Here is a 27,825-nt window from a genome sequence, read left to right on the forward strand (position 1 = left end):
CCAGGGTCACTCAGACTTTAATGCTCATAAGAATTTCTAGATGGGCTTATTTAAAATGAAGATTCCTGGGCCCCAAACCCAGACATTCTTATTCAGCAAGGCTGAGGTGGGAACTCAAGAATCTGCATTTTAATCAAGAGCCCCAGGGTCCTGATACAGGTGGTCCTAAGGCCCATGAGTTTCCATAGATGACCTGGGAGAGTGTGCAGGACCTTGAAATAAGAGTCCTACTAAAAAAAAAAAAAAAAAAAAAAAAAAAGAGTCCTACTGGAGAATTCCCTGGCAGTCGAGTGGTTAGGACTCCGTGCTTTCACTGCTGAGGTGCTGAGGGCGCAGGTTCAATCCCTGGTCGGGGAACCAAGATCCTGCAAGTCGCGTGGCAAGGCCAAAAAAAAAAAAAAAAAAGAAAGAAAACATCTTACCGAAGAACTGAAACTCATATCAGAAGGTTGTTTGACCTCAGGCAATTCCGGAATCCCGGAGAGGCAGCAGGTTCACAGAGGAAATCTACACTCTGCTATACAAGAGGATTTAATGCTAGGTTAAGATGATTGTCACGTATTGCATATAAAAGGAGGTTGTGCATTTTTCTGTAGTATATATTGATGAAATGTTTAGAAAAAGATTATCAAATAAATGTTACCATGTCATTCCACATTGGCACGTATTTATTTATATACATGTGTATCCACACAAAATGAATGAAAAACACCAAAATATTCATAGTTGTTATCACTCTACCTCACAGGGTTATGGATAATTTAAAAAATTTCTTCTTTCACTTTGATATTTTCTTCTGAATTTTGTGCAATACATGTTATTTTAATAAAAAATAAAACATTTCAGGAAATAAGTAATCATAGAGAAAGGTCTTGAAAGATCAGTCCAACTAGTAGTTACTTCTTTGTATAGATGAGGTCTTAGGAAAAGTTTACATTTGGTAGGTTTTTAAAAGACCCATGTTTTCTCACTTGGGTGATAAATGAAGACGATTCATGTTCAATATACTTGCACATTGAGTGTAAAACTGAAAAAGTTGGATCTGTCGGGTCCTCCAAGGCTGGAAGCTGCTTAAAGGAGTTTCTGTCCATTGGCGCCAAGCTGCCCCGGGCACTTTGCATCTCGTGCCAGGTAAGCAGAGATGGAGGAGCTGAGGCTCCAGGGTGTGGGGACCCGAGGGACGGACAGGGCACCTCAAGTTCTTCTGACATCAAAGCCCAGGGGAACCTCGTGCCTCACAGGGCCAGGCAGATCTGAAACCTGAGGGGCGAGACAACCCACAGCTGCTGATTTAGCATACAGGTAGCTCTACCCCCAAGCCAAGTGTTCTCTGTTTAAGATGAGAATGCTAACGTACGGGCATCACAGTTTCAAGGGAGACATCTGAATATGTGTGTGTATTTATATTTTTACATATAAAAAAATATATATATAATGTATATTTTCTAGAAAGTGCAAGCAAATTTCTAAAGGCAGGAAAAAAAGTGTTTCCAGGCAGCCTCTCCAGTCCTGGCAAGCATGGTACAGCCTTCCGTGGGGCACACGCTCCTCGCTGAGGGCCTGTGGGTGCCCCGCGGGGTGAGTCCTGCATTAGGTCCGGGTTTGGACCTGCCTTGTGTGCTCTTGGACAGTTCCTGAGCTGCGATGACAAGGATGCCAAGGGAAGGCGTCTTGAGCCGCCCTCGCTGGGACCCTGTCTGCATCCTTGGGCTCCCAGCCGGGACTCAGGGTCTCCACACCTGAAAGAAAAAGGAAGAAGAGTCGTATAATTTCGCAAGGTTTTTGTGAGCCTTCCATGCACTAATTCATGAGAAGTGCTGAGCCCTCACAGATGAGTAAAATGGAGAAAACTTTGCCAGAAATCCCAGCCCTGTGGTTGCTTAACCGCCAGTTGCTAAGAGCAGGGAGGGCCAAGCACCTGGCGCCCACACCTCCGGGCTTGTCCCCGCCGTGTCCCAGCCCACATCTCTCCTTGAAGCTCACCTGCAGGTCTTAGCATTTACTCCACCAGCTTTCTCCTCCTTCTTGGTGTCACCCCCTCCTCCTGGGCAGGTTTCATGGGAAGGTCAGGATCTAAGATGATGGAAAGGGCTTTGATGGTCCCATGTGGCCTTCACTCCACCTGGCAGGCAGCACAGCAGACGGAGCTGGGGGAGACAGCAGGAGCCCCCTCTTCTTCCACAGCCAGGGGAGCAGGCCAAGTGCATGGACCTAGGGGACCACAGAAACCTAAGGACTCAGGACAAAACAGTCGTAAAAAGAATGGGGAGGAATTGTGTGAAAATGGCTAAGCCACGTCAATCACTGCAAAACTGCCAGAAAAATTCTCATTTGATGAAAAAGCAGAGTAACTATTCCTTCTGTTCTGTACAGTGGGAAGGTGCATTTCACTCAACGGGACACAAAAATAAACTTTAAAGAAGGAAAAAGACACTGCACAGCATGAGCGAGCTGCTTCTGAAGGAGGCCCCTCCTGCTGCATCACACACAGGACCCAGAGAACTTGCGCTTCTGTGAAGCTCCTTTCAGGGTGCTCGTTCTGACTGAACTCCCACAGCACCCCAGCCTGTACCACCTCCCCACCCCCTTTCCAGCACTGAGCTCCAGGCCCAGCTTCACCAGTCAGCTCCCACTGGTACCAGTCAGTGTGCTTTAGGAAGGAGGTCTGAGGGCCCTCTGCAGAGAGCGTTTGTCTGGCTTTGGGATCAGAGCAATGCCAGCCTCATAATAAGAGTTGGGAAGTGTTCTACTTTCTGGAAACATTTGTGTAGAGTTGGTCTTATTTCTTCCTTAAATGGATGGAAGAATACAGCAGTGGAACCATGTAGGCCTAGAGTTTTCTGTATGTAATAAGACATTCCTTCTCTTTTAAGAGGCTTTTATATCCTTCTGAGTATTCATCCACTTACTTAAACAGTGATTGAACTAGAACTGCTACATGCTTTGGGCCACATTGAAGGTCTCCAATTCAACAGTGTTAGAACCCAACTGAAGTGACATGGGCTGAACTTCTGAGGCACCTTAAAAAGCTCACTGGTCTCTAGATTGTTTGTGAGCTATTTTTGTTATGCAGTCTTACAAAAGACACGAGGATCGGCTGAAATCAGCTATAATTCAGCACTCTATAACAGTTTAAAACCCAGATACCTGGCCAAGAAGCATATGAAAAGATGCTCAACATCACTAATCACTAGGTAAATGAAAATCTAAGCCATAATAAGATACCACTTTAATAGTGGGTGACCACTATTAAAACAAAACAAAATGAACGTGGGCTGTGGATCATTTGGGCATGCTCCCTCTACCTTTCTCTAGCTCACTGGTATCTCCCAGAGAAGAGCTTATACGCTCGTCTGGAGTCCCAGTTTTTGCAGCTGCTGCCCAGGGGACACCTCCAGATAGCCTGGCTCTGGTGGCCAGTGGGGCTTACACTTGCAGTCCCACAGGGCTGTATACATTGCATTCTTTTAAAAGCTGCTGCCTGAGGGTCTGGCTTCCAGTCAGCCTGAATCCAGGTGCTGAGACCCTCCCCTTTGGGACATGGCAGGTCTTGGCACACGCCTTTTACTGGGAGCAAGTAAAAATATCATAGGCTGTTTGAGCTGCATGTAAATCAATGAACTGAGAACACACCCTCACGCCCTATACAAAAATAAACTCAACGTAGCTTAAAGACTTAAATATAAGACATGACACCGTAAAACTCCTAGAAGAAAACATAGGCAAAACATTCTCTTACATAAGTTGTACCAATGTTTTCTTAGGTCAGTCTGCCGACCCAATAGGAATAAAAGCAAAAATAAACAAATGGGACCTAATCAAACTTACAAGCTTTTGTACAGCAAAGGAAACCATAAACAAAATGAAAAGACAACCTACAGACTGGGAGAAAATATTTGCAAATGATGCGACTGACAAAGTATTAATTCCCAAGATACACAAACAGCTCATACAATTCAACAACAACACAACAGCAAGAAACAACCCAATCAAAAAATGGACAGAAGGGCTTCTCTGGTTGCGCAGTGGTTGAGAATCCTCCTGCCAATGCGGGGGACACGGGTTCGAGCCCTGGTCTGGGAAGATCCCACATGCTGTGGAGCAACCAAGCCCATGAGCCACAACTACTGAGCCCACGTGCTGCAACTACTGAAGCCTGCACGCCTAGAGCCCGTGCTCCACAACAAGAGAAGCCACCACAATGAGAAGCCCGTGCACTGCAACGAAGAGTAGCCCCGCTTGCCACAACTAGAGAAAGCTTGTGTGCAGCAACAAAGACCCAATGCAGCCAAAAATAAATAAATAAATAAATATAAAAAAAGAAAAGAAAACCCTCCTTTATTTTAAAAAAACAAACCACACAAAAAATTTCATCTACTTAGTTCTTGCCTGTGCATTTTCTAGGCAGGCATTTAAAAACAACAACAACAACAACAACAATGGGCAGAAGACCTAAATAGACATTTCTCCAAAGAAGACATACAAATGGCCAACAGGCACATGAAAAGGTACCCAACATTGCTAATTATTAGAGAAATGTAAATCAAAACTACAATGAGTTGCCACCTCACACTGGTCAGAATGGCCATCATTAAAAAATCTACAGGGGCTTCCCTGGTGGCACAGTGGTTAAGAATCTGCCTGCCAACGCAGGGGACACGGGTTCAAGCCCTGGTCTGGGAAGATCCCACATGCTGCGGAGCAACTAAGCCTGTGTGCCACAACTACTGAGCCTGTGAGCCACAACTACTAAGCCTATGTGCCACAACTACTGAAGCCTGTGCGCCTAGAGTCCATGCTCTGCAACAAGAGAAGCCACCATGAGAAGCCCATGCACCGCAACAAAGAGCAGTCCCCTCTTGCCGCAACTAGAGAAAGCCTGCACATAGCAATGAAGACACAATGCAGACAAAAATAAAAATAAATAAATAAGTAAAAAAAAAAATCTACAAATAACAAATGCTGGAGAGGCTGTGGAGAAAAGGGAACACTCCTGCATTATTGGTGGGAATGTATATTGGTGTAGGCACTGTGGAAAACAGTATGGAGAACAGTATGGAGGTACCTCAAAAAGCTAAAAATAGAGTTGCCATATGATCCAACAATCCCACTTCTGTACAAATATCTGGACAAAACTATAATTCAAAAAGATACATGCACCCCAAGGTTCATAGCAGCACTATTTACAATAGGCAAGACACGGAAACAACCTAAATGTCCATTGACAGATGAATGGATAAAGAAGATGTGGTACATACATACAATGGAATACTACTCAGCCATAAAAAAAGAATGAAATAACGCTATTTGCAGCAACATGGATAGACCTAGGGATTATCATACTAGGTGAAGTAGGTCAGAAAGAGAAAGACAAATACCATATGATATCACTTATATGTGGTATGACATGATATCACTTTTATGTGGTATGACACATATAATGACACAAACGAACTTATCTACGAAACAGAAACAGACATACAGACATAGAGAACAGACTTGTGGTTGCCAAGGGGGAGGGGTGTGGGGGGAGGGATTGTTTGGGAGTTTGGGATTAGCAGATGCAAACTATTATATATAAAATGGATAAACAACAAGGTCCTACTGTAGAGCACAGGGAACTATATTCAATATCCTGCGATAAACCATAATAGAAAAGAATATGAAAAAGAATGTATATATATGTATAACTGAAACACTTTGCTGTACAGCAGAAATTAATTTACACAACATTGTAAGTCAACTATACTTGAATAAAAAAAATAATAAGCTGTTTGGACAAGCACAAGATTTGAGAGACAACCAAGAGCTGGGGCAGGGTTGAATGACAAATTTCACCTCCAGCACGAGGCCGCTCCTTCAAGACTGGGAGAGGTAGTTGTTTTATCTACTGTATAGAAACCAACACAGAAAGTCAAGCAAAATGAAGAAACAGAGGAATATGTTCCAAATGAAAAAATAAGATAAAATCTCAGAAGAAACTTAATGAAACGGAGATAAGTAATTTACCTGATAAAAAGTTAAAACTAATGGTCATAAAGATACTTACTGAAATGAAGAGAAGAATAGATGAACACAGTGAAAATTTCAACAGAGAGATAGAAAATATAAGAAAGTATCAAACAGAAGTAACAGAGCTGAAGAATATAATAACTGAAAAATACACTTAAGGGTTCAACAGCAGACAAGATGAAGCAGTAGAAAGAATCAGTGAACATGAAGACAAGGCAGTGAAACTCAACAGAGCAGCAAATAGAAGGAGAAAAATAACTTGTTACATACAAGGGAACCCCCATAAGACTCTCAGCAGATTCTTCAGCAGAAAAAAACTTTTCAGGCCAGGAGGGAGTGTCATGATATATTCAAAGAGCTGAAAGGGGAAAAAACTTGCAACCAAGAATACTCCACCTGACAAAGTTATCATTCAGAAATGAAGGATAAAGAGTTTTCCAGAAAGCAAAAGCTCAAGGAGTTCATCACCATTAAACTAGCCTTAAAAGAAATGTTAAAGGGGCTTCTTTAAGCTGGAAAGAAAGCTGTAAGACATTGAGGAAATTGAGAAAACAATCTCATTTACAATTGTACCAAAAAGAATAAAATACCTAGGAATAAATTCAACCTAGGAGGTCAACGACCTACCTACTGAAAACTATAAGACATTCAGAAAAGAAATTGAAGAAGACACAGCTAAATGGAAAAATATTCTATGCTCATGGATTAGAAGAATTAATATTGTTAAAATATCCATACTACCCAGAGCAATCCACAGATTAAAAGCAATCCTTATAAAAATTCCAATGGCATTTTTCACAGAAATAGAACAAACAATCCTAAAATTTGTATGGAACCACAAAAGAGCCTGAAGAGCCAAGCAACCTTGAGAAAGAAAAATAAAGCTGGAGGCATCATGCTCCCTGATTTGCCTATCTGGGATAAATCCCACTTGGTCATAATGTATAACTTTTTACACATTGTTGGATTTGATTTGCTATTATTTGTTAAGGATTTTTGCATCTATGCTTATGATAAATATTAGTCTGTTGTTTTTCTTTCTTGTAATGTCTTTGTCTGGTTTGGGTATTAGGGTAATGCTGGCCTTACAGAATGAGTTAAGAAGTGTTCTCTCTTCTTCTATTTTCTGGAAGAGATTGTGAAGAATTTGTATACTTTCTTCCTTAAGCGTTTGGTAGAATTCACCAGTGAACCCATGTGGGCCTGGTGCTTTCTGTTTTAGAAGGTTATTAGTTATTGATTCATTATAATAGACAAAGGTCTATTCAGATCATCTATTTCTTCTTGTGAGTTTTTATAGAGATTTACTTTTTAAACATTACTTTTAATTTCTAAAAGTAAATATATACTCATAAACAATGTGGAAAACAAAAAAAGATGGAATCACAATTATCCATTACTTTCCAACTCAGAAGAATTTGTTAATATTTTTGAATATTTCCTCCCAGAATGTTTGTGTGCATATATTTTAAAAACATAATTGAATTACTTTATTTATAATATTTTATGCTTCCTTTAAATGTAACATTCTATTACCAGCATAGTTTTAGTCATTAAGAACTTTTTTTAAAAAATAAGTTTATTTATTTATTAATTATTGGCTGCGCTGGGTCTTGGTTGCTGTGCGCAGGCTTTCTCTAGTTGCAGTGAGCGGGAGCTACTCTTCGTTTCGGTGCGCGGGCTTCTCATTGTGGCTTCTCATTGTGGTGGCTTCTCTGGTTGTGGAGCACGGGCTCTAGGCGTGCAGGCTTCAGTAGTTGTGGCACACAGGCTTCAGCAGTTGTGGCACACGGGCTTTAGCAGTTGTGGTGCACGGGCTTAGTTGCTCCGTGGCATGTGGGATCTTCCTGGACCAGGGCTCGAAATGATGTCCCCTACATTGGCAGGCGGATTCTTAAACACTGCACCACCAGGTAAGCCCCATTAAGAACCCTTAATAAACATTTTCCAAATAGAAATGTTAACTTACATAACATCCCTGTGTTTCAGTTTTCTCATCTGTAAAATAGGTTCAATAATATACACATCTCATAAGACGGTTGTGAAAAATAAATGAGATAATGCATGCAAACGTGTAAAGTGCCTAGCATGTAGATTGTTAAAAATGGCCATAAATTCCTCCATCCTACGTACATGCCCTTTTGTAGTGTGTCTTAGCTATAACTGACCAGGAAGTAAAGTCTACTTCTCCACTTACTTGATTCTTGGCATGGCTTTGCGACTTGCTTTGGCCAACCGAATGTGGCAAAAATGAAGTTGTGTAGCTAATGAGCCAAGTGCTTACTGTGCCTTGCAGCTTCTGGTCTGACTCTACTGGAACCCTGAGACCATGATGTGAAAGACACATGGCCCAGACAACAGCCATAGCCATCAGCTAGATAGGGAGGTGAAGTACCTTAGACCACCTAACCCCCTTCCTCCAAGCTGAGCTCTCAGATAACCACAATTACATGAGGGAAACCAGGCGAGACCAGAACTGCCTAGCTGAGACCAGCCCAAATAAAATGGTTGTTACTTTAGCTTCTAGGTTTTCAGGTGGTTGTTACACAGCAATAAAAAGATAACTGATACAGTGATGATTAAATACTATTATTATTACTGCCATATAAATCTAAAAGGTGAGACTATGATACTGGGATACTTATCTAAGCACTTTAAAATGTCTTCAAGCATTCAACACATATTTTACTGTCTCATATATATAAAGCAGAATCTTAATATTCAGGCCATGGTGGACATCAATACCACAAAGGAATCTATTCACATACATTTCCTAATCCCAAAGAACTAACAAATAAATTACTGGAGATCTTTCTTCATGTGTAACCTTTTTTTTTTTTTTAATATTTTTTGGGGACTTCCCTGGTGGCCCAGTGGTTAAGACTCCATGCTCCCAATGCAGGAGGCCCAGGTTTGATCCCTGGTCAGGGAACTAGATCCTGCATACCACAATTAAAAGATCCTGCATGCCTCAACTAAGACCCAGCATAGCCAAATAAATAAAAGAATAAATAAATATTAATAAAACCCACCATTTCCCACATGAAAATAAAAAATGAAAATATTTTTAAAATTTTATTTTGTTTTTCTTGGCTGTGCCGCTTCCCAGACATGAAGATCCCAACCAGGGATTGATCACACGCCCTGTGCAGTGGAAGCGTGAAGTCTTAACCACTGGACCATCTTAATCCCAAGATTAGTACATCTTTATTTGAATGTGCAGGGTAGTGAATTGGCAGAAATGTATAATTAAGTAATTATGACAGCAATGCTATTTTTTTCATGAAGTTTTCATGAAATCATTTACCCTTGGGCAATAGAGGGAGTTGAAGGAAATTAGCCTCTTATTTTGTCCCCCTTGCCTCATTGCAAAACGAAACAGAATCTACAAGATGATGATGGTGATTACAATGGCTCACATTTGTTGAGTGCTTAGTATATATAGCAGACACTATGCCAACTATTTTAGATGCATTTATTCCTCATAACAGGTTATTTGGTATTCTATTATCCTAATATGGATCAGGAATCTGAGTTGGAGCAGTTAAGTGATTCAAGATTAACCAACTAGCAACTGACTGAGCTGAAGTTTAAACTTAAGATCTATCTAACTTCAGAGCCTAAGCTTTTTAAGCATTAATTAAGCTTTTTGGTTGCCTTCCACAACTTGCTTCTGGTAAATACACTGTTGACACTCTGCAGACTCTTGAGGAATAGCATATCTGTTTAAAAATCACTTTCAGGGGGCTCCCCTGGTGGCGTAGTTGTTAATAATCCGCCTGCTAATGCCAGGAACAAGGGTTCGAGCTCTGGTCCTGGAAGATCCCACATGCCACGGAGCAACTAAGCCCATGCGCCACAACCACTGAGCCTGTGCTCTAGAGCCTGCGAGCCACAACTACTGAGCCTGCCTGCCACAACTACTGAAGCCCGTGCACCTAGAGTCCATGCTCCTCAACAAGAGAAGCCACCGCAATGAGGGGTCCATGTACCGCAATGAAGAGTAGCCCCTGCTCGCCGCAACTAGAGAAAACCCACGTGCAGCAATGAAGACCCAACACAGCCAGAAATAAATAAAATAAAATTTATATAAAAAATAATTTTCAATATAATCATTTAAATGCTTAAAACAGGGGGTCACTTTAAAAAGTGAGAGATATTTCAACTCTCTGAAAAGCAAATGTGACCCGTCATTCTGTTCCATTGGCTTAAAATGTACTGTAAATGAGATGGTTCTGAGAACCATCTCTGGACTTCCTCCCAGCATCTGGCCATTCCTGCTGTGTAGGATTTACAGAATATTCCATATTCTGTAAATGAGATGGTTCTGAGAACCAGGGAAGGGCTTAAAAAATGGACTCCCAAATCCCATACCTCAGAGTGTGTTGTAGTGGGAGTAGCCTTTAAAAAAACGCTACCAACCGCCCCGAGCTGTAATGCGAAGAATGACTAGAGATGACACAGCAAGACCACTTAGGGACATCAGGACTGGTTCATGGCAGCACTGCTTGTAGTGCTAATGCCAAGCAGGCACGTATGCTCATTTGTAAAAAATACACTTTTTAGGGGAATATAAAACAACCTATCTTCTAAGTCATAATTATACTGCCTCTAGGCTTAATTCTTCTAGGAATGGTTATGGAAATGCATATATTTTTTTCTACTCTTGGTAACAAGCAGATGCTTTACTGAGAGTATTTACATACACCTTTTTCTGAAATAGAAACCCATAAATAAATATTGTGCTTATAAATGCCATACACCTGGTCTCCCACAGATGTACATGAAGGAAAAATTTGAAAAGTTTAATAACGCCCCCAGAGAGGTTCAAATTTACAATCCACAACTTTTATCAAGAGTCAGAAAATTCTATAAAAATATATTCTATTAAATCTTTTCCAGAAACATGTTTTGTACATATTCATGAATGCCTATTTTCCTGCCACCAGAAGCTGTCCTTAACCTCAGCATCAGAAATAGCCATGGAGCTATAGTCACTGACTAAGGAGTATTCTGTAAAACTTCACATTACATATTTCTGATTTTAATTAGGATAATTTACCTTTCTCTCAATTTGAAATGCCGGAATATGTAAAAGAAAGAGGGAGAAAAGGAAAAGTGAAGAAAGCTTGATGACCTATTTTCACATACCTCAAATGTTCACTCTTTAAAAAAGTTTTGTGGTAAAATATATATAACATAAAATGTATGATTTTAACTATTTTTAGGTGTACAATTAGGTAACAGTAAGTATATTCATTATGTTGGGCAACCATCACCATTGTCCTTTTCCAGAAATTTTCATTGTCCCAAACAGAAACTCTGTACCCACTAAATAATAACTCCTCAGTCCCATCTCCTGCCAGGCCCAGGTGACCTCTATTCTACTTTTTGTATCTATGAAGTTGTCAATTATAGGTGCCTCATATAAGTGGAATCATACAATATTTGCTCCTCTGTGTCTGGATTATTTCACTTGGCATAATGTTTTCAAGGTTCATCACTATGGTGGCAAGTACCAGTATTTACTTCCTTTTTTAAAAAAATTTATTTATTTTTTGCTGTGTTGGGTCTTCGTTGCTGCACGCAGGCTTTCTCTAGTTGCGGAGAACGAGGGCTACTCTTCATTTTGGTGCGCGGGATTCTCACTTGCAGTGGCTTCTCTTGTTGCAAAGCACAGGCTCTAGGCACACGGGCTTCAGTAGTTGTGGCACATGGACTTAGTTACTCTGAGGCATGTGGGATCTTCCCGAACCAGGGATCGAACCCGTGTCCCCTGCATTGGCAGGCGGATTGTTAACCACTGTGCCACCAGGGAAGTCCACTTCATTCCTTTTTGAGGCTGCATAATATTCCACAGTATTCATAACCATTCATCTGTTGACACTTAGTTATTTCCACTTTTTGACTATTGTGAACAATGCTGCTATGAACATTGGTGTTCAAATAGCTGTTTCAGTCCCTGCTTTCAATTCTTTTCAGTATATACCTGGACGTGTAATACTCATTTGAGTAAATTCTAAAGAAAAAGAGAATGGATGCATATACTTAAATATTAAAACGTGTGTTCAGAGCTGGACCTAGAAGGCCAAGTGAGGTGGATTAAGGGATGCCTGAAAACCTACCTTAACTGTTCTATGATAAAACTATAGTTCCACTGACTCAAGGTATTGGGAAATTCTGTTTTGATGAGAGCTTATTATTTGGAAAGGTTCAAAATGAGAGCTTATATCTAAGAAACTAAACCTCCCCAATAGCACCAATAAAAGGTTGTGAGGTTCTTCATTTTCACAGTTTCAATGTTTTCCCTTTAACTGATTGACTAGAGTGCCCTCATGTGTCTGTATTTTTATACTACGGTGGTTTTGAAAAAGATTTAATATTGGAATCAGAACTGGGGAGGAAATTTAAGTATCATGCTTTAAAAAGTTGAATGCATGCAAGGTCCCATCCCTAACCAACTTAAAGAAAATTTTGTTTTTACAGTGATGTAAATCACATGCATAAAAGACAATCTAAAATGTATAGCTACAATGTAAAGAATGAAAAACCACGCCGCTTTTAGTGAGAAAGAGTACATTACTAGTGCCTTAAAAACTCCCTGGATGCCCTTCAAAATTGCATGAAGCTTACTCTCAGAGGTAACACTGTCCTGAATTCAGTGTTTTCATCCCCTTGCTTCTCGTTATAGCTTTAACACTTGTGTTTGCTTCCCTATATAGTATTTTTTTTGGGGGGGTGCATTCCTATTTTTGAACTTTTCATAAATTGAATCTTATTGTGTTTTCTGTGACTTGCTTTTTTTATACTACCTTTTCAAAAAGCATGTTGATTCATTCGTTCACTTTCAAGTCTTTATGGTACTCCACTTTATAAATAGTCTTCATAGACATTCAGATTGTTTCTAGTTATTATGAATAAAGATGTTAGAACATTATTCAACATGGTGCCTGGTGCTCATGTGTAACAGTTCCCCTAGAGTATACTAATAGGAGTGCAATAGATGAGTCTTAAGGGGTGCACATATCTAGTCTTTCTAGGTAATGCTGGTTTTTCCAAAGTGGATGAGACTAGCCCATAATAATTCCCTTTCCTCCAAATCCTTGCCAGCACTTGGTCATCAGACTTTTACATTCCCGCCAATCTAGTAGAGTGAAATGTTATCTCATTGTGGTTTAAATGTGCATTATGATTATTCATGAGGTTGGGCATCTTTTCCATGTTTCCATGTAATCTGTGTTTTCTCTCCTATGAAATGCCTATCATGTCTTTTCCCACTTTTCTATTGGATTGTCTTTTCCTTACTGATTCATAGGCATTCGTTTTTTCTTTAAGGTGCTATTTTTAAAAAATAGCAAGAAAAAACATTCATGGAGAAGAGTATGCACAACACGAAAGCACTGTTTATAAAGAATACTTTTAAATCAAACAACTGAGTAACCACCACCTAGGTCAAAAAATAGAATGTTCTCAACACTCCAGAAGCGCCTCCTCTGACCCTCCATGATCACAGTCCCCTCCTTTGCTCGGAGGTAACTACCATTCTGACTTTTGTAGTAATTACTTCATTGCTTTTCTCTTTATAATTACAACACCTGGAAATGCACCCTGAACAACATAGTTTAGTACTGCCTACTTCTGGATGTTAAAATGGATTCCCCCAGTAAATATTCCTTTGTCTTTGGCTTCCTATACCCAGAACTATGTTTGCGAATTTCATGCTGTTTCGTGTAGCTACTGGTTGGCCAAAAAGTTCCTTCGTTTTTAAGCAAAAATAAAAGACACATTTTTCATTTTCACCAAGAACTTTATTGAACAACCTATTCACCCTTTTGTTCCACTACCTTCTGCCATTTTTCAGGCAACTTCATAATTCCATCTTCCCAAAACTTTTTATCTTTTTGAGCAAAGAACTTTTCTGGCTGCCTTTCACAGTCTTCCAGGGAATTGAAATTTTCTCCATGAAGAGAATTTTGTAAAGACCAAAATAAATGGAAATCCGAAGGTGCAATCAATGTCTGGTGAAAACAGCGGATGAATCAGAACTTCCCAGCTAAGCTGTAACAGTTTTTGCCTGGTCATCAAAGATACATGCAGCCTTGCATTATGCTGATGGAAGAGTATGCATTTTCTGTTGACTAATTCCAGGCGCTTTTCTTCGAGTGTTCCTTTCAGTTGGTCTAATTCGGAGCAGTAGTTGTTGAAATTGTTTGGTTTTTCTGTAAGGAGCTCATAATAGAGGACTCCCTTCCAATCCCACCATATACACAACATCACCTTCTTTGGATGAACTCCAGTGATGTTGGTGTGGTTGGAGGTGGTTCATTTCGCTTGCCCCACAATCTCTTCCGTTCCACATTATTGTACATTATGTGCTTTTCATCGCCCGTCACAATTTGTTTTAAAAACGGAACATTTTCGTTATCTTTAAGTAGAGAATCACACGCGGAAATATGGTCAATAATGTGTCTTTCGCTTAACTTATGTGGAACCCAAACATCAAAGCGATTCGCAAAACCCAGCTGGTGCAAAGGATTTTCAGCGCTTGATCTGGATATTTTGAGTATGCTGTCTATCTCCCACGTGGTATAACGTTGATTGTCCTCCATTAATGTCTCGATTTGATTGCTATCAACTTCAACTGGTCTAACCCGAGCGAGGAATTTTACAAACCATTTTTGGCACGTTCGATCCGTCACAGCACCGTCTCCACACGCTGCACAAATCTTTTTGTGCATTTCAGCTGCATTTTTACATTTCTTGAACTAATAAAGCATGACATGCCGAAAATATTGCTTTTTTTCCTTTCATCTTCAACACTAAGATGGCTACACAAAAATTCACCAAGTTTTATAAGTCTTTTTTTAAATGCACTTTGATATGACAGCTGTCACATACAATCTAACAAAACTTTCCAATGAAGTGAAAGACAACTAGGTACTGCTAGAGACAGCTTACCGGGAAAAACGAACGAACGTCTTGGCCACCGCAACAGTCCGTTCGCCCTGGTTGCCGTATGCCACCCACTGCTGCTGGGTAGTTGTGCTGCTGCACGGTCTACCACAATTCACTGAAGTATCGTCGCCTTAGACACTTGGGGGGGGAGGTTCCAGACTTCGTCCTTATTAACGACGCCGCCAGGAATATTCCTGTAGCGTCTCCGGGTGTCCTTGAGCCAGGTTTTCTCTAGAGTAAATACCACAGAGCGGAATTGTTAGATCGCAAGTACACGCACCTTCACGACCCTCAACCGCCCAGAGTGGGCGCACGGCCTACGCCGCCGCCAGCGTCAGAGGATCCCCGCGGTCCACCCACGGCGCAGGTCAGAGCGTCTCGTTTCCGCCAAGCCAGCGGGCGCAGTGTGTCTAAAATCCAACCAGCCTAAGCCAGTCCCTGTGGTTTTAACGCGTCCCCGGGTTAGCACTGCGCCCGAACGCCTTCTGTGTTGACCGGACACCTGGATTCCTCCGTTTTAAAGCACTTGCCCAACTCTTCTGCCCACTTCCCACCGGGATGTCTGTGCTTTTCTCCAGGAGTCCTTGGGCCTCCCGGACACTAGCTTTCCAGACACCACACGCCTCTCGGGCGTCTCCTCCGGGCCTGCGGCTTGTTTCTCTGAGAAGCCTTTTTCTTTTTTTTTTTTTCACTTTAGTCAGATTTGCCAGCCTTCTCCCGTTAGCGCCTGTAGTACCACGCATCCCATCCCTTGGCCGCGAAGGCGGCTCACGGTTATTCCCAGAGCGCGCTCACCCTTACCTTCCCGGCGTCCGCCTCCCTCAAGCAGCCCCTCCGCGCGCGCCCGTCCCTAGACCCCCTCAGCGTCTAGCCCGCTACGCCGGCGCCCGCCCTTTCCCAGGACGCAGCGCGCAGGCGCGCCCGCCGGGCCCCCGCACCGCACCGCCTAGTGCGCCTGCGCCGAGAGACGCCCCGCCCTCCACGCCGGTCGTCTATAAATTCTCGAGCGTCTCCTCGCGAGAGCCTTGATTCTCATGCTCGCTGTTGGGGTCGGAGGTCAGGGCGAGCGTCTAGCGGGCCGCAGGAGGAAGATGGCGGTGGAGTCGCGCGTTACTCAGGAGGAGATTAAGAAGGAGCCCGAGAAGCCCATCGATAGGGAGAAGGTGCGGGTCTAGAGAGGTAGAGGGGGCCCCGGGGCGGAGGGGCGGCCGGGAGGGGGCGGCCGTGCGCGGGTGGAGGGGAAGGAAGGGGCCGCGCTCGCCGCCTCCTGACTCTCGCCTCTCCCGCCCCCAGACCTGCCCGCTGTTGCTGCGCGTCTTCACCACCAACAACGGCCGCCACCACCGCATGGACGAGTTCTCCCGCGGAAACGTGCCGTCTAGTGAGCTGCAGATCTACACCTGGTGAGTCAGGGCCTGGCGTCGGGGCGGGGGTCGCTGGGGGCCCGCCTGGCGCGTTTTCAGTTCCTCCAGCGCTCGGGGCCTCTGGGCGCAACTCGCGGGAAGTCGGGGTCTCAGCTGTTGGAGAAATGGGTATTTGCTTATCTTGGGGCGCTTTTACGTCTGAGGTTGAAACTTTTGGGTTGTAAAGAATTGAGCCAAGGTTGCTGTCACTGTCTTGGCTGCTTGGTACGAAAGTGACACGTAGGTCGTTCAGTGTGGTAGCCGCCCCTAAACTTGGTCGAGTTTGTGGTGCTAGAATAACATGGGGCGGGGGAGTGGCGCTGTTCGGTGGTATTTGTCGTCCTCGTAGAGCGTCTGCACATAATACTAAGCCTTAGGTGTCCTAGCATGGAAAAAAACAGAACCGGGTGGTTTTTGTTGTGGTGCTTAATGGAGAAACTTTTGATGTGTGTTTCCTGAAGACCTGCCCCTGAGCGTTTTCCACTCAAGCGTACCTTTCCTACCCCGCGTCTGACTAGGAGCATCACATACAGCAAGCTGCATGCAGCTCCTTGGTTGGACGTTACCGTGGCTTTTTAGTAGCTGTAAAAGGTGTATAATTTTTAAAAATACATCTAGTGTGGTAAAATATATATTTGCCATTTTAATTGTTTAAGGGTACAATTTGCTGGCATTAAATATATTCACATTGTGCAACCATTACCACTATTTACAAAACTTTTAAATTCCCCCCAGCAGAAATTCTGTACCCAGTAAGCAGTAACAATGGGAATTCCTCCCTTACCCCAGTTCCTGGTAGACACTCCTCTATGTCTATATGAATTTATCTATTCTAAGTATTTAATATAAGTGCTCTCATACCGGATTTGTCCTGTTGTGTCTGGCTTATTTCACTTATGTTTGCAAGGTTCATGGTTTATTATATCATAAAAAGTCATTCTTTCTTAGGGTTGAATAATAGTTCATTGGAAGGATGTGCTACATTTTGTCCACTTGTCTGTTGATGAACACTTAAGGGGTTGTTTCCACCTTTCAGTGAAATTTATGTAGTATGATTCTAGTTAAGTATTGTTCCAGGATAAAAGTTCAGGAAGGTTGATTTAACTTATAGGGAAGAACTGTTATCAATAGATTGATGAACACCTCTGTTCAGATGTTAAAAGTCTATATTTCCTCCAACAAATTAAGAGTTCCTATTTGCCAGGTGCTTTGCTTAGACCCAGAGGGTATAAAGAGGGTACTGCCCCTCTCTAGAGTAAACACAATCTCAGAGAGAAAGCAGATGAAATAAATGCTAATTAAGACTTTAGGGTGGAGATGGCAGGGTGAGACTGTTCCACAGACTCTCTACTCTCAATCAAGAAAGAAATTACAAAAATTTCCTGTCCTAAACTGTCCTGTCCATAAACTGCAACCAAACTAGGAAAGACAACCTTATGTTATACCTCAAAATGGTGGCTAAAGAAAGACAGGATGGTTGGTGAGGGGTAGCACAGAGCCCTGCTGCCACTCCCAGAAGCAGTAATGAGGGAAGATTGTGAATTCTTAATTTGTAGAAGTAGACTGAGGGGCCAAAGTAGGAGGCCTTAAGACAAATCAAGGAAAAAGGAGTGAGGTCCAGAGGAGCCCAGCAGAAGCTAGTTGAGTTTGCTAATGTCCAAGGCACTGTGTGGAGCTGTGGGAATACCCACACAGGAGTGATACATCCTGTGCTTGGGTGACCACTAAACAGGTTATGGGAAGAGAATTATGTAGATCACTGTAACGGTTCAATCAGAAACACAGACCAATAGGAGATATAAAGAGATTTATAGCAAAGAATTGGTTCACACAATTGTGGGGACTGCTTAGGTACTTAAGTCCCTAGTCTGTGGTGCATAACCTGTGGTGCAGGTTATGATGAAGGGCAGGCTGGAACTCTGCAGCATAAGCTGCTGAATTTCTTCAGGGAATTCAGTAGCTCTGCTCTGAAGGCCTTTTCAACTGATTGCATGAGGCCCACTCATTGATTAAAAGGGTTTACTCAGATTACCTAGGATAATCTGCCTTAAAGTCAACTGATTATAGACTTTAATCCCATCTAAAGAACACCTTACACAACACCTACCTTAGTGTTTGAATAACTAGGGGCTGTAGCTTCTCGAAATTGACACATAAAACTGACCCTCACAGTCACCTAGCAAAGGCTTCAACCCCGAGAAAGCTCTTGCATTTGTCACCTGTGTACTCACCTTTTAGACTGCTAATCAGAAAGCAACACTTGGCACTGCAACTGTTGGTTTGGGGAGAGTCCTCAGCAGGTGGGAAGCTTGTGGAGGACTCCCACTGTTTAGGACTGACAAAAGGTGTGAAACGAATTCCCCACGTTCATTATGAGCAAGATGACAATATGTGGGAAATGTTGGAAAGGAAGAAAGAGTCCTTTCTGGTACATAAGTATACACTGTACATACCAGGGAATAATTGACACAATAAACATCATTAGAATGTCAGGTTAAAAAAAAAAGTTGAGATGAGTTGGAAGCAACATACAGAGATTTGAATAATGAGAGGTTGAAATAAAGCTGTGATGGTGGAGATGGAGAAAAAAATAGATTTGATCTGTCTTTTGGCTGTGCCACGTGGCATGTGGGATCTTAGGTTCCCGACCAGGGATTGACCCTGCACCTACAGCAGTGGAAGCGTGGAGTCTTAACCTCTGGACCACCAGGGAAGTCCAGTTTGATCTGTCTTTAGGAGGTAGAAACAACAAGATAGAGATGGGAAGAACTGAACAATGCTTAGGTTTGTGACCTGGGCATCTAAGTGGGTGACGGTAGTTTTGAGGGTAATATGAGAGGAAGGGTATGTTTTGCGGGGGACACTGTTGAGTTCTGTTACGGGCATATTGAGGATTCAGCAGCAGTAGAGAACGGAAGTCGATGTGGTCATCGTGGATGTTTTTGTTCTCACTGCAGTTGAAGCCATGGTTCTACTTGAGGATAATATGGTAGAGATGGTATAAATAGGGTGCAGAGTTAAAGCTAGATGATGCATTGGGTGTTTGATTCCCTGCTCGATGCTGTCCATTGGAATTGTCATCTTTACAGGTGCCTTGTGTCCAGGGTCATTGTATAGCACTCTGCAGGCTGTGTTGCTTCAAGTTCCAAGTCCTCTGTTTCATGTTCCCAGTTGTCAGGGAAGAAAACAATTCAGAAACTTAGACTGTTGCTTATATAATACAAGATGCTTATATTTTAAAAGGTTTTTCCAGATTGTGCCATATTAGCTCAAGGGACTATATTAAATTCTGAGTTCAAATAGAAGTTGGCAGGACAAGAATATATATTGTGAAAGGAGCCTATGCTTAGTCTTGAAAATTCCATAGGTTTCATTGGCTTTAGGAGTCCATCTATTGTAAAACTCATCAGAACACTCAGTCTTAGAAAGGAGATGCTAAAATGTAGAAAAGTATGTCTTTGAAATAATGAAAAACAATTATTTTAAGAATTTGGATTAATTTGGACTAGTTATCCTTAAGTGGGTAAATCACTAGGCCAGTGAGATGTTACACAGCAACAAAAGGTAGCATATGTAATTCTGAACTCCCTTTTAGCATATTACCAGTCTGACCTTAATTCATGAAAATTTCAAACACTGAGGCTGGTAAGGGGAATATTTGGGGGCAAATAGTATTAGTAGGTGCTTCAAAATTAACTCAGTTGTAAGACCCTGACAGTTTCTAAGGTAAAGTTGCAATTGAGACACAGGTAATTAACTCACTGTGTGTCAGTATCCTTGGTTACATCATTGCTGATTAATCAAATGTAATGTCTTTTTTTCTAAAAAAAAAAATTCAGGATGGATGCAACCTTGAAAGAACTGACTAGTTTAGTAAAAGAAGTCTACCCAGAAGCCAGAAAGAAGGGCACACACTTCAATTTTGCAATTGTTTTTACAGATCTTAAAAGGCCTGGCTATCGGTAGGTAACTTTTCATTCTTAATTCCTATAATCTCTTTGATTTCAGTATGTTCTAACTGATAGGGATAATCCCTTCAATGAATCCCTTTAGTGGAGGGGGAACTACAGATTTATACATCTTAATATCTGGTTTAGATTAATGCAGTACTTACATTTTAACTGTGCTGTAAGATAATGGAGCAAGTCCAGCCCCACGGTCACTTTGTAGCACACACTGGCATTGACCAGCCACCCTTTAACAGTTGGTCTCCTTCTCTGCAGAGTAAAGGAGATTGGCAGCACCATGTCTGGGAGAAAGGGGACTGACGACTCCATGACGCTGCAGTCGCAGAAGTTCCAAATCGGAGACTATCTGGACATAGCAATCACTCCTCCAAATCGGGCACCACCTCCTTCAGGGCGCATGAGGCCATACTGAATTTTATTTACTGTTTCTTGAATTTATTTTCCATTCAGTTATGTAAAATAAACTTTCGCTTTTTCGTCCTCCCCTTATTGCCATTAAGCCTTTAAACTCTAAACAAATTGTAATGCATCTATTTAGGAGTTAGATTTGGCTTTGCTGTGATATGAATATTAATAGAAAGTCCATGTTTCACGTTCTTCTGTAAAATATGAAAAGTGCTCTTAGCATTATATGTAAAACTGTATTATGTTGCAGTCACTTGGAGTGTGAAAGTTAATGGGGCATGGGTTCAGGGTTTAATTTAGTATTGGGGGTTTATACTAAGTAGTGGAGTTGGTATGTTTAAGCCCAAATGGGGCAGAACAGGAAAGCCATGAGATTGTATTAAATAGAGCAGGAGTTTGTCGCCCAGAAGGTTGTATGGAGTTGGGAAGACCTTTGGGAAGGTGAGAGGGGCAGCTGAGGCGTTTTGGAACAGTCTGAGCTGAGGCAAGTTGAAGAAGCTGTCTGTGTTTGAAGGGAGCGGCCTGCCTGAATCAAGGTGTGATGACAAGTTAGAGAAAAGGAGAATGGGTGCCACAGTGATGCCTTTTTATATTTTAAAAATGGTGAGAATGGGGCATTCTGAGGGCAGGAAGTAGTATAGAGGAACAAGGATTAGAACTTAGGATAAGGATGGAAAGGTTTACCTTGAAGATCTGAAAATGCAGGGAGGAATGAAAGAATCTTAAGATCAAGGGAGAAGGTCAGGGATGAGGTCAAGTTAAGTAGGGGATGTTCACACACCCTGTTCAGTGCTGGGGCTGACTCGCTTCTGATTTGAGAGGCAGTATGCACAGTGGTTATAAGCAGTTGGGCTGAACATTTAAATCCTGGTTACACTAACAGCAACCTTGGACAAGTTACTTGAACCTGTTTTTTTTTTGTTTAAAATTTGTAAAATGGAGGTTAACAGCCCACAGGATTGTGAAGACTAATTAAATGTTTGCAGAGGGCTTAGAATAGTGTTTGACGTGTAAGAAACAAAGTTAACTATAGAGTTCAGTCAGAACGGGTGCCGTCTCTTCCACAGCACTGTTACCATCTCATTTTGAAGTTTATAAACAAACAGTGTGCAGTATGTGATAAGGCCAGTTACCTTTAGTCTACTGCAGTGGAAAATTTTGAAAATGTGTATTCCAAAATTTGAAAAAATGTACTAGCAAAGTAAAATTGCACTAATTTGATCTTGTACCTACAAAAGCAGCCTTTTAAATCTAATGACTGTAGGATTGGGGTCCCCGGTGCAGTCAACAGGTGACAGATGCAAGCCTGCAACCCAGATCTAGGGCCTCTTCTCCACTGAAGTTTGCACAGACCCTTCGATTCTTTATTCATTCACACTAGATAGGCTTGAGCTCCTTAAGTCACACAATTAACTTAAACCTAATTTTTTGGAGAAGAGGAGCCATGATTACCTTCCTGTTTGTGGAGAAGATACATACTGTGCAGATCAAGAAGGCAGGAACTCATTAAAGGACTTTGAAAGCCAACTTTTCATAATGGTGTGAACTCCTACAATGGGGGCTTCGCCTGTAATTCCAGGCGAGTTGAAAATAAAGCGGTTTATTTGCTTGGTTCCAACGTGGATTTTTTTTTTTTTTTTTAGGTAAAATTGGTACCTAACAATATATTAGTCTCAGGTATACAGAATAATTCATTATTTGTATGCACTACAAACTGATCACCACCACAAGTCTATAGTTACCATCTGTCACCATACAGTTGACCCCCTTAACCCTTTTGCCCACCCCTGCCCCCCTCACCATTGATAACCAACAATCTGTTCTATCTATGAGTTTGGTTTTGTCTTGTTGGTTGGTTGGTTTTGTGTTTTGGATTCTACATCTAAGTGAGATCATGTGGTACTTGATATCTTTCTCTAATTCTACTCAGCATAATGCCCTCTAGGTCCAAGTTGTTGCTAATGGCAAGATTTCCTTCTTTTTTTATGGCTGAGTAATATTTCATTGCATGTATGTATGTGTCTGTATGTATCTCACAACTTTATCCATTCATCTACCCACAGACCCTTAAGGTTGTTTCCAAACCACGCTATTATAAATAATTCCTTAGTAAACATGGGGGTGCAGAGAGCTTTTCTCCACACCCTTGTCAACACTTATCTCGTCTTTTTGACAGGTGTCAGGTGTTATTTTTGTGGTTTTGATTTGCATTTCCCTGATGATTAGTGATGTTGAGCACCTTTCCATGTGTCTGTTGGCCATCTCTATGTCCCAACATGGAATTCTTCCATCAAAAGTACAGTTAAAGAATACCTAGTGAATTTATCATTGAATATAATGCTAAGAATGAAAAGACTTGTACTTGGTCCTTATTCACCTCTGGCTGTGACAGTACGGCTTTGAGTGAGCAGCTGAGCTGTTTCACGGTCACCGTGACGGCACGTGCTCAGCCTTCAGTGTCCTGACTGCCTCACAGGCTCTTGAAGTGTTTTCCCTTCGGAGGTTGGTATCTTCAGTTTTCTCACAGCATACAGGAGCTTGGCATTTTCAGCTACTTACCGGATCCTCGGTAGGGAGTCGATGTTAAGTTTATACTTAAATTTTCATTACCATCGTGGGCACTGGCTCAGGGGATGTTTCAGACATCAACTCTGTGTGTGTGCATGTAGGGGCAGCTGTGAAGGGGAAAGAAAGCTGTTAAACTGTTAGGCAAACTCTTGTTACTCTTACGTAGAGCAGAACTCAGCCTACCTGTTTCTATTCTATCACAAACTCCAAACTTAGCTGTTGTGAAATGGAGCAGCTTATAATTTGAGTGCTGAGCTGTGCTGAGGAGCTCGGGTGGTGCCTGACCTCATGTAACCTTCAGCACTGAGGTGCAGGCAGTGGCTACCATTTTCACTTCAGCCGAAGTGGAGGCCTGCTTTAAGTAACAGCTCACAAGTGGGCTGGGAACCTCTAGGTAGACAACAATAGATGACTTGAAACATACGTTTCCAAAAAATAGTGTTGTGTTTTCCTCAGCTCACTGCCAGCTGGCTTCCACCCGCTGCACTGGTACTGCTCTTGCGGTGAAGCTGTCTGCATTACAGACTTCTGCCAGGGGACCGTCATCCAGAGTATGTGGGCATGCTTCAGTTCTGGTGCAAACCAAAACACCTGTCTTTTAAGGAAATGATATGGTCATGGTTTCCAGGTTGAGTGTCAAGAGCAGCCAGGTGAGGTCTGAGTGTTCTGGTGTGTATTGTATTGCTTAGATATAGGTGGTTCTTACAAATTGCTACAGTTTCTTGGAACCTGTAATGGAACAAGCTTGAAGGAAGCATATTTATTGTGTTAGGATTAATCATGAACTAGGCAACTCTTCTATGAAGACAGTCATTGATCTCCCCCCACCCTGTAATCCCTAGGAGGAATAAGCTGAAACCTAAAAAGCAGTTTTAATAATAAATACTAAAATAATTTTAATAAGCAAAACCCATCAGCCTGGGAGTGTCGTGAGTTTACTCTATAAAGGTGATCTAATCACACGCCTGCCTCAGAACACCATTGAGAAGAGCCAGATGAAAGGGGGCTTAGAGGAGGGCCTGGTAGAGAGGGCATGTTCAATAAACAGCTGTTTTAAAAACAAAGAAGAAAAAAGGCATATGTAGCCCCCTCACTTCATGCCTTCAGCTGTCAGAATTTCCTGCTCCTGCCCACGCTGGCGGGCCAGCCCAGCTGCAGCCAACAACTCCTCAGAAAGCGTCCAGGAGAGGATGAAACTATGAATGAGGTGAACCACCCGAGGCCTTTCCAAAATCTGCATGCATTACTGGAGACTGTCAGAATCTGTAGTAGTACTAGCTCCTTCCACACTTCAGGGAATAAAATACGGGATGAATGCCGTGGGCCTGGGGGTGCAGACAGACCCGACACACAGACCCTTCCTCAGAAAGCCGCAGTCTGGTAACAAAAGGTATAAGTGCCGATGATCAAAGGCGGATTAGAAGGTGTCGTGAGAAAGACAAGTTGCTGCTGAGGATGGCATGTGACCTTGTTCAGCGCCCACAGGGGTTGGATTTCGGCTCCCAGTAGATAAAGGGTGGCGTGAGCTGAAACGCCAGGAACACCGGAGCACTCACCAGGAGTTTGGCCAGAGATCAGGATGAAGAGGACCATAGGATGCTTCTGCCGTCAGGTGACAAGCGGGGGCGTGGTGGAGGATGGGGGGAGGGAACACAGCCCAGAGGCGGTCAGCAAGGTCTGGGCTGGGAAAATGGGACGTGGAAAGAGAAGTCCATCATTAAAGCCTCAATTTCCTCATCTGAAAAGTCGAAATGCTAGCACCTATTTGCTAGGAGTTACTTTTTAAGAATTAAATGGGTTAATGAATGTACTTAGAACCATGCCTAGCACAGTAAGACCTCAGTAAGTGTTTGATGTTATCACTAACCAGTAAATATTTTAAGTTGGCAGGTACCAGTGTAATAATGAACAAGGCAAGCAAATGAGGTCCTTGACCACATTGACCTTATGGTCCAGTGGGCAATGAACATTAAATAAATGTACACTCAAATATTCTGTTACAGATTCTACCAAGTACCATAAAGGATGAGAATAGGGCGCTGACTGGGAAAATCGGTAAAATCTTTGATAAAATGACATTTAATCTGAGACCTGAAGCAGATGAGGCAGGACTGTTAAGAGCTTCACGAAACGAGAAAACAAGGAGTTTATGAATCATTTACCTGAAAAATTGGGGTTAGAGTTGGCCTCCAAGCCCTCCCACGTCTCCTGCTGGAACTTCGGTGGCAGCTCCACCTTCGGCCTCTCCCTTCGTGGCTCCGGGTACACATCTCTGCACATCCAGAAAAACGTTCTGCTCTTCCTAGTAGTTCCCCAAAGTCCCACAATTGGCTCTCTTGGATATGACGTGGGTCACGTGCCCAATACCAACTGGTCAGGGACTGTGACCCTGCTTGGTTGGTCTTGGAACTGGGCTGAGCTCAGGGAAAATCGGAGCGTTTTCCTTTAAGGGGGTAGGAGTGGTGGGCAGACAAAAACATCAAGTATCTACAGCATAAGGATGTGAGGGATAGTCAGCTGAGCAGAGTGGGTGGGAGAAGCCATTTGGGCAGAGAGAGCACCTGTGAAGCCCGGGGCCTATGAAGCCCAGGGCAGGAACGAAGGGAAGGAGAGGAAAGGCCGGCTGCCAGCTGGAGCCCAGATTTTGAGACAAGAGGGAGGGGCAACTGAGGGTCGAGTCACAGGGGGGTGGTCCTGGAGGCCATGTTGGGACCCTGGATTCCTCTTGAGAGCAGTGGGAGGACACTGAAGGGTAACATTTGAAGTTTGATAAGCCGGAAGCATCCTAGTTCTAGGGAACAGAAACTAAGATCACAGGAGGAGAGTGGTAAGGGCCAGGGAAAGAGAAATTCTGGTCAAACTGAATTGAGGGGCCATCACAAGACAGGTGGAGACACCCAGCAGGCCATCGGAAATGATTAATGGAACGTTCTTTATTTCCCATCTTCAAAAACCTGGTTTCACTCACACCCCCTCTGGCTGCAGCACCATTTCTTCTCTCCCTTCTTGAGCAAAACTCATGAAAAGAGCCGTCTCAGTCCGTGATCTCTGCTTCCTCACCTCCGACCTTTCCAGTCCACCCCAGAGGTCCGTCCTGAGCGCTCTGTCAGAATTCATCAGTGCTGTCAGCAACAGCAATTTTGCCAAGTCCAGTGGTAATTCTGTCTTGTCTTGGATTCTCAGCAATATTGATAGAATCGATCACTTGGCTTGAAGTATTTCCTTCCTACTTCACCAGCTTCTTCATCTCCTTTGCTAGATTTTTCTGCCTCTTTCCATCTTCTAAAATGGAACTCCAGGACTCAGCCCTGCATGCACTTTGAATATACTCCCTCCCTCAAGCAATCTGTCCACTCTGTGGACTTAGGTACACAGAGCCATGGTAAATAGTGTATAAAAGGCTGATATAATTTGGGAGTCACCATCGTATATACAAGGCTGACCAGAGCTTACCTGGAAAAATAAAACTAAATATCTTGAATTTTACATTGTATCAATATTTAGCAAAAATTATTACACAGTAGTTCCTAGAACAAAGAATAAATTGTTTTGTTTTAGTGGCAATTTTCTGACAAAACGAAGATTCACAATGTGACAGGTCTTCACATTTGACTTTCAAGGCCCAACCATAAAAGAGGATAATCTTTGCTGCATCAACTTTACTTAGGCCGGAAGGATCTTGGGCTCCATGGACAGGGCAGCCTGGAGCTCTCAGACAGCTCTAGAGGCACAGCGGACAGTCCAGAGATGAGCACCTGGCCAGGAGGAGTCCTGGGACCCTCCACAGAGTGTGAGGCTCAGGCTCTGTTGGGCTGCTGAGCTGGAAGGGGGACCTGGAGAGGTTGCAGCCATGCTGGTAAGAGGTGATTTGAAAGGATGAAACTGACAAGTAAAAATAAAACATCCGTCCTGACTGCAGGCAAGCGTCTAATTTCCAAAAGTCCGAGACACCTACTTCAGTATAGTTACCTAGGCCTGTAAATTCCTCTTCCTAAATTAATTTAAGCTGTCATTTGTAAACAACAGTGCCTTAAAAGAGCACTGTTGAAATAAAAGGTGTAAAAGACTTGGGATAGTCATGAGAGGAGACAGAAGGGCAGAGCTAGACCCAAGGAAGAAGCCCAGGTCTAGCAACAACTGTCTAGCCCAAGAAGACTGAAAGTGGCCTTATCTGAGTAGCAAACTGTAACGTTTAAATTTCAAAAATTATTTATCCTGCTTCCTAATATTACTTAAACCATACTCTTCCATTAGGCAGGGTAAATTTGAAATCAGTGAAATAGTAATGATCTTTCCAAACTGAGTAACTGAACTACACGTCAACAAGACTGAGGTTAGACTAAATCAAACTTAATAAAAAGCATTTAATGAGCAGTGTCCGTGCTCATCTTTAATATGAGTTGGATTTTCAAAAGGGGAAAGATGTCGGGGAATGTGAAAAACAAAGTAAGAGCAGGTTTGCTTTCATCTTTCAGTTTCTATAATGGAAGGATGGATCCACTACAATTTCTGTA

The 27,825-nt window shown here is 42.5% G+C and overlaps 2 protein-coding genes and 1 long non-coding RNA gene across 6 annotated transcripts in view; 1 reads left to right on the top strand and 2 right to left on the bottom strand.

Moving 5' to 3' along the window:
• Nucleotides 1-650: 650 nt before the first annotated feature.
• LOC132508696 (uncharacterized) lies at nucleotides 651-15,980 on the bottom strand. 2 transcript variants are annotated; one of them, XR_009536745.1, is made up of 4 exons: nucleotides 15,769-15,980; nucleotides 14,971-15,198; nucleotides 1,984-2,229; nucleotides 651-1,739 (listed from the first exon to the last, which is right to left on the bottom strand). It is a non-coding gene; the product is annotated as an uncharacterized LOC132508696 (long non-coding RNA). The 2 variants fall into 2 exon arrangements; XR_009536746.1 differs by having other exon boundaries at nucleotides 1,984-2,073; nucleotides 15,769-15,978.
• On the top strand, nucleotides 15,975-22,361 carry SAP18 (Sin3A associated protein 18). The gene is made up of 4 exons (XM_060129074.1): nucleotides 15,975-16,130; nucleotides 16,261-16,370; nucleotides 20,210-20,332; nucleotides 20,594-22,361. Exons 1-4 carry the CDS (start codon nucleotides 16,002-16,004, stop codon nucleotides 20,748-20,750), a joined length of 519 nt encoding a protein of 172 aa, XP_059985057.1. The 5' UTR covers nucleotides 15,975-16,001; the 3' UTR covers nucleotides 20,751-22,361.
• Nucleotides 18,190-27,825, bottom strand: part of SKA3 (spindle and kinetochore associated complex subunit 3) — a 32,047-nt gene continuing 22,411 nt past the window's right edge. For 2 of the 3 annotated variants that reach the window (XM_060129068.1, XM_060129070.1), the window contains exons 9-12: nucleotides 25,474-27,820; nucleotides 24,868-24,993; nucleotides 23,121-23,418; nucleotides 18,190-19,524 (exon numbers count right to left, since the gene is read on the bottom strand). The gene's annotated coding sequence lies outside the window, so the exon portion shown is untranslated. The remainder of the gene's footprint in view (nucleotides 19,525-23,120; nucleotides 23,419-24,867; nucleotides 24,994-25,473; nucleotides 27,821-27,825) is intronic. The other variant, XM_060129069.1, reaches the window with a different exon arrangement.

This window comes from Lagenorhynchus albirostris, chromosome 18 (assembly GCF_949774975.1).
Source record: "Lagenorhynchus albirostris chromosome 18, mLagAlb1.1, whole genome shotgun sequence".
In the NCBI taxonomy this organism is placed as follows: domain Eukaryota; kingdom Metazoa; phylum Chordata; class Mammalia; order Artiodactyla; family Delphinidae; genus Lagenorhynchus; species Lagenorhynchus albirostris.